This window comes from Trachurus trachurus (assembly GCF_905171665.1).
Source record: "Trachurus trachurus genome assembly, chromosome: 9".
Taxonomy (NCBI): Eukaryota; Metazoa; Chordata; class Actinopteri; order Carangiformes; family Carangidae; genus Trachurus; species Trachurus trachurus.
Genome location: NC_139895.1, coordinates 4,580,510 through 4,596,677, shown reverse-complemented (window position 1 = coordinate 4,596,677; position 16,168 = coordinate 4,580,510). Strand labels below are relative to the sequence as shown.

At 39.4% G+C, this 16,168-nt stretch overlaps 3 protein-coding genes across 3 annotated transcripts in view; 2 read left to right on the top strand and 1 right to left on the bottom strand.

Annotated features, from left to right (window-relative positions):
• Positions 1 to 16,168, bottom strand: part of prdm6 (PR domain containing 6) — a gene marked incomplete at its 3' end in the record, with an annotated part of 110,056 nt that overhangs the window by 55,120 nt on the left and 38,768 nt on the right. The window lies entirely within an intron of this gene.
• Positions 689 to 5,904, top strand: LOC310991830 (GTPase IMAP family member 8-like; the record flags this gene model as incomplete). Its single annotated transcript, XM_083979761.1, has 2 exons — positions 689 to 2,581; positions 5,776 to 5,904. 2 exons carry the CDS (start codon positions 689 to 691, stop codon positions 5,902 to 5,904), a joined length of 2,022 nt encoding a protein of 673 aa, XP_083835887.1.
• LOC310991829 (GTPase IMAP family member 8-like) lies at positions 10,362 to 14,957 on the top strand (the record flags this gene model as incomplete). Its single annotated transcript, XM_083979760.1, has 2 exons — positions 10,362 to 12,176; positions 14,940 to 14,957. 2 exons carry the CDS (start codon positions 10,362 to 10,364, stop codon positions 14,955 to 14,957), a joined length of 1,833 nt encoding a protein of 610 aa, XP_083835886.1.

Sequence of the window (16,168 nt, the reverse complement as noted above, 5' to 3'; positions counted from 1 at the left end):
ACCGAACCGAACGCCCCGTACCGAAACAGGTCAATACAAATACGTGTATCGTTACACCCCTAGTTGAAAGTCACTGTGAAATTTGAAATGCTTTTTTGTTTTTTTTACAGCTGAACTGAGGATCGTTATTTTTGGAAAGAGTCATAGTAAGAAGACAACACTAACCAACCTCATCGCAGGGAAAAAAGATATTGTGTCATTTACAGTAGCTCAAGCAGAGAAGATGAAGTTACCTCAAATACAGAAGCACTGTACCGTCACCCGTGGAGAGTGGAAGGACAAACCATTAACAGTAGTGAAAACCCCAGATGTTTTTAGTCTGTCTTTGGATAAAGTGAAACATGAGATGAAAAAGTGTGTGGCGAACTGCCCCCCAGGACCAAATGTTCTGCTGCTGCTAGTGAAGCCTTCAGAATTCACTGAAGAGGACAGAAAAACTATAGAGATGATCCTGAGTTTCTTTGGTGAAGATGTGTTTAAACATTCAATGGTCGTCCTGACACATGAGGAGAAAGAGAATGCAGAAGTGGATCAACTCATACAATACTGTGGACAACGGCAGCACAGAGTTCACTTTGATAAAAAAGGTGTTCCTGACTCTGATCTTCAAGAACTGTTTGAAAAGATGAAGATTATAGTGAATGACAGGAAGAGACAATATCTAAACTTCGCTGAAGGGACAGGACTCATGACACCTGAATCTTCCAAAGCTCCTCTGAACTTAATATTATGTGGGAGATTTGGTGTTGGGAAGACTTCAGTAGCCGAGGCCATTCTGGGAGAAAGGAAGTCGCGTTCATACACTGAAGCAAAGTGTGTTAAACATCAGGGAGAGGTGTGTGGACGTCAGGTTTCCCTGGTGGAGCTTCCTGCCTTGTATGGAAAACCTCAGGAGAAAGCAATGAAGAAAGCGTTCAGGTGTATCTCCCTCTGTGATCCTGAGGGCGTCCATGGCTTCATCCTGGTCCTACCTGTGGGTCCCCTCACTGATGAAGACAAAGGAGAGTTAGAAACCATCCAGAACACATTCAGCTGTAGAGTCAATGACTTCACCATGATCCTGTTCACTGCTAAGTCAGATCCTACAGGTCCAGCTGTTGTTAACTTTGTAACTCAAAGCAAAGACATCCAGGAGCTCTGTCAGAGCTGTGGAGGAAGATATGTTGTTGTCAACATGAAGGACAAACAGAAGATCCCTGAGCTGTTGGACACTGTGGACAAGATGAGAGCTAAAGGATCCAAATGCTTCACAAAGGACATGTTCAGCATGGCTCAGAGGGAAAGGCCTAGAGCTGAACTCCAGGAAGTGAAACAGACTAGCGGGATAGAAGAAGAAGAAGAAGAAGAAGAAGCTCAAGATCAGAGCATAGAGCCTCTCAGGATGGTTCTGATTGGGAGGACTGGTCATGGGAAAAGTGCAACTGCAAACACCATTTTAGGTAAAGAGCACTTTCAATCTAAACTCAGCTCAAAGTCAGTCACCAAGCAATGCCAAAGATTAACTGGACAGATTAATGGACGGCCTGTTGTTGTGGTCGACACCCCCGGCTTGTTCGACACGTCTCTGTCCAATGACGACGTTCAAGAGGAGCTGGTGAAATGCATCAGCATGTTGGCTCCTGGACCTCATGTCTTCTTACTGGTGCTGCAGATTGGGCGGTTTACAAACGAGGAAAGAGAAACTGTGGAGCTGATCAAGCAACGTTTTGGAGATAATTCAATTGATTTCATTGTCATCATATACACAGGAGGAGACAAGCTGAAAAATCAGTCCTTTCAGGATTACTTAAAAGACAGTGATGACTTTGTCACAAAACTGAATGACGACTGTAAAAACAGATGTCATCTACTCAATAATGAAGATCCAGGAAACCACGAACAAGTCACTGAACTGCTGAGCATGGTTGAGACAATGGTGACGAAAAACAGTGGCAAATATTACACAAATGAACTGCTCCAAGAGGCCGAGGCAGCCATACAAAATGAAACTAAGAAGATCTTAAAGGAAAAAGAGGAAGAGATACAGAAAAGGAAGGAGAAACTTGAAAGAAACTATGAAAAACGCATTCAAGAACTGAAAAAAATTATGTCAGACCAGGAAGCAAAGACTGAAGAACAGAGAATAGAGAGAGAGAAACAGCTCAAGGAAAAAGAGGAAATAATCATAAAAGAGCATGAGCAAAGACATAGAGAAGAGGAAATGAGAAAGGAAGAGGAAAAGAAATGGAAAGAGGAAGAGGAAACTAAAGCAAAGGAGTGGGAACAGAAACTTCAACGTTTGGAGGAAAAGATAAAAGCAGAATCAGAGTCAAAGGAGAAGACTGATGTAGAGCTGGAAAAGAGCAGAAAGGAGATGAGAAAACAACGGGAAGATTGGGAAAATCAACAAAAACAATGGTGGGCCAACCGTCATGAGGAAGATAAACAGAGAGTTAAGGAGGAAAAAGAAAAACTTCAAAAACTCCAAGAGGAGTATGAGAAGGCAAAGGAGGAAGAAAATAATAGAAGAATAAAAGATCAGATGAGAAAAGAACACGAGGAGATGCAGCGCAAACAGTTGGAAGAAGCCCATATCAGAAAGGTTGAGAATATTACAAGAGAATATGAATCACAGGCCAGAAAGCAAGCTGAAGAATTCAATAACTTCAAACTGAAATATGAAAATGACTTTGCTAGTATGTTGATGAAATTAGAGGAACAACAAAAAAACAGAGACACAATAATTGAACAGTTGATTCAAGATAAAACATACAAGGAAGAATTTTACAATTTAAAGGCAAGGCAAAAGCTAGAAATCGAAGCTGTGGAAAATAAAACACAAGATCAGAACAAGGCAATGGATGCATTAAAGGCAAAGCATGAGGCAGAAATGAATGGGTGGATAAAGGAAACTGTAAAGAAAGCCAGTGAAAGACGGGGTTGTTACATTTTATGAGATGAAAACACTGCAGGAAAGACTAAACTGTGATGAACTTGATCAGTTTCTTGTATGAAAGAATTAAAACACTGACAATGATATTTTTAATCCTAACTGGCCTTGTAATATATTCTCAGGCTTGTCATAAAATTCATATACTTTTATTTGACTGGTGTGAGAAATAATGTGTTGACTTAGCTTTAAATCAGTTAGTAAACAAAACTTGTGCTAGAGCGGGTTTATCAAGATTTTCTTTATGATAAACACAGTTAAAATTAAAGCAGAAGTAAGTGATATATTTGTGTTAATATAAGTCTTAAATAGTTATATCTTCCGACAGCAATCACTTACATAGAGTGTTTGGACCGAAACACGGGTCTGTCAGTCACTCTGCTCTGCTCTGAGCCGAGGAGAAAACTTTTCTCGTATCCTACAGTTTTTATCCAATGAGGAGAGAGAACGGCATGCAGGGCTGTGTGTGCAGCCAAGGGACGCCGTGAATGTGGCGACGTAGGGACGAGGACTGTTATGGTGCGTTCAAGGAAACTCGTAACTCCTGTTTTTCCGACCTGTGAAGTTGTACCAGTTCGATCTGGTAGGAGTTCACGGGTCAGAAGTTACGAGTGGCCGTTATAGTGACTTTCACAGGTAAAACAGGTCGGAAAAACACGAGTGGGTTGCCTGGAACGCTACAAAGTCGTAAGTCGTGACTTGAAGCTGTAATTTACGGTTTCAAAAGCCTGCCTGGAACGCAGCATTAGCCAAAATGACCGGATCGCTTACTTCTGCTTTAAAGAAAGTTGTTTGATGTTTGATGTATTTTGTGCATTAGTGGAAAAGAAACATTTCAGCAAACAGAAGTCAATAGTTCAATGTTAACATAAATTATGCCATATTTTTTTGTCTTCTTTTTTTTTTTTTTTTAAAGTCGTTTGAGCTCATCATTTCAAATGATTAATACTGGATTTAACATTGATTTTAATCGATCAAGTAAATAGCATTACAGTGAAATTGATCAGAGATTAATTATGTTTTTATGTACTACTTGGCTCATTGGTGGATTGAAGATGATATCTATTTTGAGTATTTTTTGTTTTTGTGATAAATATAACATTTGGAAGAATAAATAAAACAATCTCTGTCTTACTTTATAACTAAAGAACTTTATGGTCGCTGATAAAAAATAATTACTTGATCAAACTTTAATTTGATATTAGTTTGTAACTGTTTGATATCACCAAGTCATTCTTAAGTCAGATCACTGATTTACCTTTACACCATAGAGTCTCATGGAATCCTTTCCATTGTTTAATCAGTATAACAAGTAAATGCTTAATTCTCTGTTTTATTTATATGTTTGTTCCTTGACATGCGTGACATCCTGTGACTAGTGTGTATTTTGTTTGTTGTTGTTTTTATGTTTACTGTGTAATGCTTATTTTTGCTGGAGCCTCTTGGCCAGGTCATGTTTGTAAATGAGAATTTGTTCTCAAACATTTTTCCTACAGTAAATAAATAAAATTCCAATATTTTCATTTTTTAACATTTAATTTACTTTTTCCTTCAATACATTACTAGAAATGCATTATTTACAACCTATTTGTAGTACAGCACAGTTCCAACATTTACATTACCCTCATGGTGTTATGGAGGGATGTGTGTGTGTGTGTGTGTGTGTGTGTGTGTGTGTGTGTGTGTGTGTGTGTGTGTGTGTGTGTGTGTGTGTGTGTGTGTGTGTGTGTGTGTGTGTGTGTGTGTGTGTGTAGGTGGAGTTGATGGCCCTGCCCCTGATTGGCTACTGCTACTGGCTACTATATAAACCACCCCGCCTTCCAAGATGGCCTCTCTCCACTTTGTCTCCTGACAGCACTGCCAGCACCCACCATGTGTCTTTGCTATGTCTATTGTTGAGTGATAATATGTAAACTGAAACTTGTGGCCTGTTAGGTGGCCCGGGTTGTGCACACATCCGCAGTGTTGGTAAACAAATAATCCCTCTAGGTAGGGTCCCCTAGAGGGATTATTTGTTTTTGGGACGGTTTTGGCCTGCGGGCTGCGTGTCTGACAGCCCTGTTCTACAATACATTCTGTTACATTTGAAACAGACTTTATATTACTTAAGGATTTAGATTTTAGTTTGTGCTAGATCAACTAATATTTAACTGGTGTCATTTTCCTGTCAAGGGTTTGTTGGTGATACCCAGTGTTCGGATTTCAAAAAATATGTCAACCGATTTGTTTGCTAGATTTAATTACACCATGGCATGTTAATGGAATGACAATGATCACTGTGTTTCCGAGAACCTCTGTCAGTCCCGCCCATTCCTTACTGTCATACATAGTGCAACATACTCAGGCGAGTTGATTTCATTCTGGTTTAATTTCTTTGCCGGTCAATCGTCTGGTGAGCAGATGAAATAACAATAGCAACAGATACTTCAAATAACACAAGAGACCTAACAGGCAACGACTTCGGTATCTCAAGGTGAATTTCTGCCAGCCAAGATGACAACGTCAGCATCCAGTAAGTCCAGTATGACTTCCTGTCACAACTCTTGTATAAATCAACAGCATTGGGCCTCACAACCTCACAAGGGTTTTAGGACTCACTCCGTTGGTGCTCTGTGCTGACCTTTGGTTTTAAACATAAGGGACGTAGATTAGGGAATCCTAGTAAGTCAAAACAGACAGGAAGTCCGACACATAATCAACAAAATAAACTTCCGCCCCCTTTCTAAATAAAACACAATGCACTGGTCAAATAGCCGATCACAGCTCGTCATCAACATTAGGTAATCCAGGGGCAGGTAGTTCAACAGCCATTGATCAGAGGGTGTCGGAGTGACCGCAAGATCTAGGGATCTCCCGTGAACGGCTGGCAAGGCCGGCTGCCACCACGGGCCCAGTGGAGATTAACGCGGGGCAGAGGACGGAGTAAACCCGCGGCGCTGACGTTGCGCAACGCTGACGCTCTCAATGGAAACTAGGGGTCAGTCTGCGCTGAGCCCACTGAGAGCAGGTACAAGGTGTTTTCTCTCCTCATGGTTACACTTTGTTTGGTGTTTAAGATAAACATGATTAAAATACTTGTATGGATGTTAAATGAAGCCCGTGAACAGCCCGTGGTGTGTAGAACTTTATTTTTGTAGGTTAACAGTTGGCACATGTGTTCAGTTTTCGTGAAAAACTTCACTAAAGTTAAAGCAGAAGTGAGTGATATATTTGTGTTAATATAAGTCTTAAATAGTTATATCTTCCGACAGCAATCACTTACATAGAGTGTTTGGACTGAAACACGGGTCTCTCAGTCCCTCTGCTCTGCTCTGAGCCGAAGAGAAAACATTTATCGTATCCTACAGTTTTTATCCAATGAGGAGAGAGAACGGCATGCAGGGCTGTGTGTGCAGCCAAGGAACGCCGTGAATGTGGTGACGTAGCGACGAGGACTGTTATGGTGCGTTCAAGGAAACTCGTATTTTTCCGACCGTGAAGTGGTACCAGTTCGATCTGGTACGAGTTCACCGGTCGGAAGTTACGAGTGGCCGTTATAGTGACTTTCACCGGTAAAACAGGTCAGAAAAACACGAGTGGGTTGCCTGGAACGCTACAAAGTCGTAAGTTGTGACTTGAAGCTGTAATTTACGATTTCAAAAGCCTGCCTGGAACGCAGCATTAGCGAAAACGACCGGATCACTCACTTCTGCTTTAAGTGTCATCACTATATTCATAATGCTTCAATTTATCATTTATCATGTTTGAATAAGTTTAAGTTTGTGTTTATGTTTATTGTCATGGCACAGACATATACAATGAAATTTCTCTGCACAAACATGTTCTCTTGTTTCTTGTAAACATTTTAGCAATACTGTTACAGTTCTGACAATGTTTTTCCAGAGCTGATAAATGAAAAAGCTAATCATTGTTGTATTGTGTTGGGAAACAGATTCTATTTTAAGATTTAACTGCCCTGGTCTGCTAAAAACATGTATGAGTAGATCTGCAGTGTAAAAAAAAACTTGAACGTAAAGTGCCTGTTTTGGGACAGTTACTCTTACTTTTGTGATTGTGATTTCTGAACAAGCCATTTTTTTGGAAGAGTACACGAATAATACAGCATTACAAAAATTATGTTATAATGTCTATCACGTGACCAAACTCTACCACATTACACTTATTTGGCCTCTCTGTGAGCAACAAGCTTACAAAGCAAGACAAACTGAACATGATGGTCATTTGGCTTTGATCCGTCCATCTTTTAAAGCTTGAAAGAGCAGTTATGTTTGATTCTTGTGTCGGACGTTGCACTCGAGTGCTAGTGGAAAAGCGCGGGTGGGGGGGGGGGGGGGGGGGGGGGGTGCTGGGGGGAGTTCTTTTCACTTCAGTAGTACATTCAGTGCTACTAAAGATTGGGAGTCATGATTGTCATGTCATGTTTACCGGCAGTTTTGGTGATTTAGTCATCTGCTCTAATCAAACCTGTTTTATTGTTGCCTTGCCAACAGAATGTCAGGCCCTGCCCCATTGACTTAAATGATAAAAGCTCATTGAGTGAGTCAACATCATTGTGAAGCTGGAAATTCAACGTTCTTGGTCAGAAAAATTTGGCACCAAGACTTTCACCTGGTGAGTCCTAAAAATCTAAAAAGAAAATAAATGCATTTATAGAAAATGTTAACAACACTTGAGTATATTATAGAAAATACTGTATTTTTAATCGCTTTATTAGCACTGTTTATTGAATAGACATTGACTGTTTTGGTAAAAGATAAATAAATAAAAAAGTACAAGGTAAGTGGAACTATAAAGCTGATTTTGACTACCAAAACAGGATTTGGTTTCACTTCACTTGTTTTTCTATTTGGTAAAAAGTTTAGATTAATTGTGTGTGACTAAACTGACCCAAAACCAATGTAGGCTGGATTCATGTCTGGTACAGATAATTACAGGATTTTTTATTTTTTGCTTGTCTGTTTGTTTGTTTTTCTTTTGAACTTTTATTTTGTGTTCCTAATCATTGTTTTATTGTGTTGGGAAACAGATTCTATTTTAAGATTTAACTGCCCTGGTCTGCTAAAAACATGTATGAGTAGATCTGCAGTGTAAAAAAACTTGAATGTAAAGTGCCTGTTTTGGGACAGTTACTCTTACAGATAAAAATGGCTCTATCAACACCCCAGTTGTAGTGATTTCTGAACAAGCCATTTTTTTGGAAGAGAGAGAGACTAAAGTACATGAATAATACAGCATTACAAAAATTATGTTATAATGTCTATCACGTGACCAGACTCTACCACATTTCACTTATTTGGCCTCTCTGTGAGCAACAAGCTTACAAAGCAAGACAAGCTGAACATGATGGTCATTTGGCTTTGATCAGTCCATCTTTTAAAGCTTGAAAGAGCAGTTATGTTTGATTCTCGTGTCGGACGTCGCACTCGAGTGCTAGTGGAAAAGCGCGCGGGGGGGGGAGTTCTTTTCACTTCAGTAGTACATTCAGTGCTACTAAAGATTGGGAGTCATGATTGTCATGTCATGTTTACCGGCAGTTTTGGTGATTTAGTCATCTGCTCTAATCAAACCTGTTTTATTGTTGCCTTGCAAACAGAATGTCGGGCCCTGCCCCATTGACTTAAATGATAAAAGCTCATTGAGTGAGTCAACATCATTGTGAAGCTGGAAATTCAATGTTCTTGGTCAGAAAAATTTGGCACCAAGACTTTCACCTGGTGAGTCCTAAAAATCTAAAAAGAAAATAAATGCATTTATAGAAAATGTTAACAACACTTGAGTATATTATAGAAAATACTGTATTTCTAATCGCTTTATTAGCACTGTTTATTGAATAGACATTGACTGTTTTGGTAAAAGATAAATAAATAAAAAAGTACAAGGTAAGTGGAACTATAAAGCTGATTTTGACTACCAAAACAGGATTTGGTTTCACTTCACTTGTTTTTCTATTTGGTAAAAAGTTTAGATTAATTGTGTGTGACTAAACTGACCCAAAACCAATGTAGGCTGGATTCATGTCTGGTACAGATAATTACAGGATTTTTTATTTTTTGCTTGTCTGTTTGTTTGTTTTTCTTTTGAACTTTTATTTTGTGTTCCTGTCTCATTTCGTATGATGGTAAGGTAGTTGTTTGAGGTTTTGTTGTTTGCATGTTTAATAATGATCTGTATGGACTGTTTGGTAACTTTTACACCAAAGCAAATTAAGTACATAAAAAGTTGATCACAAAAAAGTGTCTTATTAAGCATTCACAAAAGTCTGAGTAAAAATAACGATTCATAATTATTAGAAAGCCTGGTTTAAAAACAACTCATTTTGCTATTTAGGCCACTTGTCAGGACAGACTGGGCATGGCAGATAATGCTCTGATTGACAGCTCCCTGGCTCCGCCCATGTCAAACAATCTCATAGCAACAACAGCAATGGCGAGGGTAAATGAAATCCAGCTGTTTGTTTGAGCCCTCTGATGTAATTTTTTTTTTTTTTAAACTAAACTCGTCGATCGATAGATTTGCTAGATAGCTAGCTAGAGCAGTCTCTCACAGAAAAAAACAGCGCTTAACCAGGGACAGTTGTTTTTTTCTCTGCACGCAACTGATATCTAATTATTTTTTCATATTAAATATGATGTACGTACATAAGACCCTAAATTACATAGTTAGAAGGCTTTCGTGGATTTGGGTTTCCAGGGGCTTTAAGTCTAAAGTCTAAAGTTTGAATTCCGAATCATTAAGCTTCATCCCCCAATGACTTGTACTAAAAACTGTGTTGTACCAATCAGTCTTTTAGATCTGGTATACTTCATTGTATAAGTGGAAAATGCACCAAAGTAGCAACAGTTGCATTGATGTAAGATGTGAGACCAGTAGTAACTCCCAATCTGGAAAGCACTTTACATTATTGTGCTACAGTAATTTTACTTTGCTTTCTTAACCCAGCAGGTTCCAACCAACAGTTAACAGACAAAGTCACACTATGGCAGCATCAGCATTCAACAGCTATGGTAAGGTTTGACATCAGAGACTGTTTGTAAAAATAATGCATGTTAATCATTGTTTGGCACAGTTCAGCATGAATAGACAAAGTGGGTCAATGAGGCAGAGAAGGAAAAGAGTATATCAGATCACATAATCACATTATTAGAGAATGGGAGTGTACTTGGTAATAGCTAGCTTAATCCTCTACAAAATGAAAAAAATAATTAAAAAAAAAAGCTCACTGAGTTGTGAATGTTCTAATATTTTGTCTCGTTTTACAGCAACTGAGCTCAGGATTATCACATTTGGAAAGAGTGTCCACGAAAAGACAACACTTATTCATTTAATCACAAGAAAAAAAGTATTTCCCAAATCATCAAAGTGCTGTACAGCTACCAATGGAGAGTGGGGGAAACTCCAATTAACAGTAGTGAAAACTTCAGATGTCTTCAATATGTCAGGAGATAAGCTGAAGCATGAGTTGAGGATGTGTGTTGCTAATTGCCTCCCTGGTCCAAATGTTCTGCTGCTGTTAGTGAACCCTAATGATTTCAATGAAGAGGACAGAAGCCAACTTATGTCTATTCTGAGCTACTTCGGTCAAGATGCTTTTAAACACTCAATGGTCGTCAAAACACAATATAAGGAGGTAGACAACTCTTCAGTGGCCCAACTCATCAAAGACTGCAGACAAATGCAGCACATGATTGACTTTGACTTTCCTCACAATGGTCTTCAAGGACTGATTGAAAAGATGGATAACATTGTAAGAGACAACAGGCAACAACATCTAACCTACACTGAAGGGGCTGATCTCATGAAAACACCTGAATCTTTCAACTCCCCACAAAAACCTGATGTTCAAGCACTGATTAATCAATTGGAGAACACAGCCATTGGCTTCTATAGAGGACATCTAAAATACACTTTTGGGGCTGATCCTGTGACAGTATCTTTAACTTCCAAACCTCCACTGAATTTAGTGCTGTTTGGTAGATTTGGAGTTGGGAAGACATCAGCAGCCAATGCCATTATGGGGGAAATGGAGTTTGGTCCATCTGCTCGGTCAGAGTGTGTTAAACATCAGGGAGAGGTGTGTGGACGTCAGGTTTCCCTGGTGGAGCTTCCTGCCTTGTATGGAAAACCTCAGGAGGAAGTGATGAAGGAATCACTCAGATGTATCTCCCTCTGTGATCCTGAGGGCGTCCATGGCTTCATCCTGGTCCTACCGTTGGACCCTCCCACCGATGAAGACAGGAAAGAGTTAGAAACCATCCAGAACACATTCAGCACTCGAGTCAATGACTTCACCATCATCCTGTTCACTGTGGAGTCGGATCCTACAGATCCAGCTATTACAAGGTTTATTGAGGACAGTATCCCAATTCAGGATCTCTGTAAGAGGTATGGAGGACGATATGTTGTCTTCAATGTTTGGGACAAGCAGCAGGTCTTTGATATCATGCACATTGTAGAAGAGATGAGAGATAAAGAACCCAGATGCTTTACAAAGGAAATGATTGGCAGGCCTGTGAAGCATACAGTCACAAGACATGTATCCGCACTGGGGACTTTGAAAACATCCAATAGTAACCACAGAGAATGTTTCAGGATTGTCCTGGTAGGAAAGACTGGCTGTGGTAAGAGTGCCACTGGAAACACCATTCTAGGCAGAGAGCAATTCATTTCTCAAGTCAGCTCAAGGTCAGTGACACAGATTTGCAAGAAAGCAAGAGGACAGATTGATGGTCGGCCTATCGCTGTGGTCGACACCCCCGGCTTGTTTGACACGACTTTCTCCAATGAAGAAGTTCAACAGGAGCTTGTGAAATGTGTCAGCTTGTCGGCTCCCGGACCTCATGTGTTCTTACTGGTGCTACAGATTGGGCGTTTTACAAAGGAGGAAAGAGAAACTGTGGAACTGATCAAGAAGTTTTTTGGCCGCAGATCAAAAGATTTCATTATTGTCATATTCACTAGAGGAGACGAGCTTGGAAATCAAACAATTCAGAGTTACATTAAAGACTGTGAAGATTATGTCAAAAAACTGATTGCTGACTGTGGAGAGAGATATCATGTCTTCAATAACAAAGATCAGGGAAATCGCACTCAGGTCAGAGAGCTGTTGACCAAGATGAAATCTCTGGTGAACAGAAATGGCTACTACACTTCAGAGATGTTCCAAGAAGCTGAGGCAGCCATACAAAGGGAAGTGGAGAGGATCAAGGAGGCAAATAAAGACGAGAGAGAGAGAGCAAGGATGGATCTTGTGAGAAAACACAATGAAGAAGTAGAAATGACAAAGAAAAAAAGGGAAGCATTAAGACCCAACACTGAAAAAGAAATAGCACAGATTGCTAAATTGCTCATAGAAAGAGAAGAAGATATAAAAAAGCAGCTGGAGAAGAGGAAGAGAGAAGAGGAACAAAGCAAAGAGGAGGAAAAGAAGAGGAAAAAGCAGGAAGAAATAGAGCGTCAACAGTGGGAGAATAAGCTGAGAGCTCTTGAACAGAAATTAACATCGCAATCACAAGAAAAGGAAATGATTGACAGGAGACTGGTTGAGAGTAGAGCAGATATAAGAAAACAACAGGAAGCTTGGGAGCAGGAAAGAAAAGAATTCTGGCAAAAACAATATCAAGAAGATAAACAGAGACAACAGGAAGAGCGAACAAGACTTGAAAAGCTGAGAGTGGAATATGAGCAGGAGAAAGTAGAATATGAAATCAAAAGAGAATATAAAGATCAAATCAGAAGAGACCAAGAAGGAGGAGGAGTTTTTAACAGGAGACTAGAGGAAATGGAGAGGAGGCATGAAGATGAGGCCAGAAGGAAAGCTGAAGAATCCAATGAGTTCAAAGAGAAATACACCAAAGACTTTGCTGCTCTGTTGGACAAGCATGACCAGGAAATGGCAGAGCTGAAGCAGATGCAACAAAGAAACACTGACTTAATAATCAACCAGCTCACCATGAACAAAGCTTATCAAAAAGACTTTGAACGACTGAAAAAGAAACAAGAACAAGAAATGAATCAGCTGACACGTTCAACCTGGAACAGAGAGGATCTAAGCAGAGGAATAGAGAAATGCAAAAAGCAACACGAGGAAGAAATAAATAACTGGATACATGATCATATTAAAAAAACTGTAAAGTCAAGGACTTGTTGCATTTCATGAGCTTTGTTATGTTGATGTGACAAAAGCTGCCTTGCCCAAGTTGTAAAACTGTGAACATTTCTGGTTGAAGATAGAGTTGGTCACAAATGTTTTGGGCAGTTGTACATACCATGTGTTTTTGTGTATTTTCTGTTACTTTATTGAAAGGGATACTTCACCCAAAATCGATATTCACCAATCATCTACTCACCATCATGCCGAGGAAGGGTTTGGAGAACTTTCAGAGTCATCAAAACGCTTTAGGAGTTCCAGGGGGGGTCCGGCTGGTGACGGATTTTCATATAATGGCGGCAGATAGAGTTCACTTTTGAATCGTCCAAAACACACACTATGAAACATCCAGATACCTCCATACTGCTCGTCCGTACTGACCCAAGTGTCCTGAAGCCGCAACATGACATGAAAAAGTTGTTGGATGTATGATATAAACACGGAAGAACATCTCTCAGCAAATCCGCACATGCTGCTATTTTTCCGAACAATTTTTTCATGTGGCGGCTTCAGGTCAGTACGGACGAGCAGTATGGAGGTATCTGGATGTTTCATAGGGGGAGAGAGTGAGAAGGGGGATTGACGCGGAGCAAAGGGACTGTCAGGTGGAATCGAACTGGGTCGCTGCAGCGGGTGTGCAGCATCGTGAGATGGCTGTACGTCGCTCGCGGCTCGTCGTATTTAATCAGCGATATCACCGAGCGTTTCAGTGACGGTGAGCGGCCTGGCGCTGCTTCATTAACGCTGCCGCTGTTTCACACTCGGGGCAGACGCACGCAGCAACAGCCACCGGTTACCGTTTAGTTGCCGTACCGACGAGCTAACGTGTCCTTTTTAGGTTATAACCCTGTTGTCAATTGACGGTTGACGGTGCTTCAACCAAACTATACAGCTGTTAGATGATCAGCTGTTTTCCTGTCACTGTTGTTTCAATGTCCCACATTCTTCTTGAGTTTTACAGGGGCAACTCAATAAACTAGAATAACATGGAAAAGTTTGGGCTATTTCCAGTAGTTCAAGTAATAAATCAAATCACGAAAAATAAATCAAATAACGAAAAAGAAGGAAAGATTCACATGGTGGAAAAAAATTCAATGCACTAATTGTATTTTAATTGTATTTTAGGAATTTTAGAAACTGTTACCCACAATATCAAAGCATCTTGTTGTTCTTTTTTCCCCCCTTTTTTTTAATTCACTTTTAATGTTCACAATTACAGATGATTATTATACTTGGAAACTTATGTCAGACATGTCAAAACGGGTTGTTTTTCATTTTTTATCCCGTAATACCAATGATTAATAATCATTCTTATTTTACTTCGAAGCAGATGCCTGTTAACTCAAAGCATCTTGTTGATTTGATTTATTTTGTTGTTTAACAATTTTTTGATTATTTTGTTATTACGTATTTTAAGTGATATTATGTATGGGTTGGTATATCGTGTTTATTTTCTGTATGTTATTATTTTGAGTCTGATGTAGAGGATTTATATCCTGTATCAGATGTATTTTCATTAAATGTCATTACACACATGATTACTAAATTGTACTTCAGAATAAATAATATGTTTTCTTAATTGAAGAAGCAAATGGCATTACATTAAAACTAATCAAAGATGGTTGACTGTTTTTTTTTTTTTTTTTCCTCAACATTTGACGAAAGGTTTTTATATTTTGTATTGGGCATTTCTGGGACAGTCCAATGGTAATGCATACAGTAATACTGATATTCAGTGGTGATTCACAATTGTTATGAGAAGAATTCCCATGCTGATGATAAACTGATTAATTTTTGATAAATTCATGTGTTCTGCCCTTAGGTTAACTCTGTGAGCCTTACTGTGTCACCTTATTATCCCAGAGTAACACGGTTACATAACGAATACAGCTAAAACAAGAAAAGTTGATGGGCAACTGTAAACAAATGGAACAACAAATAACGCCATGTAGCCGAACAATGAAAGTGTGGCAAAGACAGGTCACCTAATGTCAGTGTTCTGGAAAAGGCTGAGAATCAAATTATTGGTCCTGGCGTTATACACATTTTTCAAAAACAGTTGCCTGGGCTTTATGCAGAATCCATGGGAAAAGTGAAAAAGCAATTGTAGGCTACTTACCGTACTTTGCTACTGCTGCTAACTTGTAGTTTGCAACACAAGAGACACTTGCACAAATCTTATAACTATACATGTCATACCATGTTGGGTGGAGGAGATCAATTCACCAATTCAACAAAAAACCTTGTAAATTACCGGCATGTAGCACACCTTTGTGAGCTATCTTTTCATTCAGTGGTACTCAGCTACTTGCCATAACACTTGGTGTGTGTCCTTGAAGTCTTAGAAACATGTTGAAAGTTTTTCCTATTATGATAATATTTTTGCCAAAACTCTCCAGCTCTACTGTATAGTACATGTAGTTTTTCACACTGGTATAGAGGGATTATTTGTTTACCAACACGGCCATGGTTACCTTTAAGTTTACTCCATGGATCTGGTACACTCAAAGCAATGTTAGCTAGTGATGTTGTCAGCGTACTACAACAGTTTATCACCTAGTGTGTTTTATACCAGGGGTTCTCAGCTAGTCTCACTCTGGGCTCCACATTTTCCCATGGTCATGAAGTCGCGATCCACTTTTATAGAATTCAAACCAAGATTTTTTTTTTTTTTAAGCCTTTAAAAACTCATTTTGCTCTTTATTGAGCAAAGTGCATTTTAGGGCACATGAATGAAACTAAGGAGGACCATGACAACTGCATGTACGGAAGTGAATAAATATCAAATTGCACAAAATAAAGACCCACAAAACAAAACAAGGTATTTTCACTGCATTCAGGCCACATTAATAAGAAACTGATATCTTTGCATTCAGAGCAAATGGAGCAAATAATAAGAAACTGAGGAGGACCATTTCAACTGCATGTGTTCACGTGTCTCGTGTGCCTTTCAAAATAAGTTATTTTTCAAAATAAAAGGCATGTCCAACATCAGACGTGCATTAAATATTATTTACTTTTTTGACCAGCTGTCCGTGACCCATCCAGAACGGGTCCGCGACCCATCCAGAACGGGTCCGCGACCCACTTTT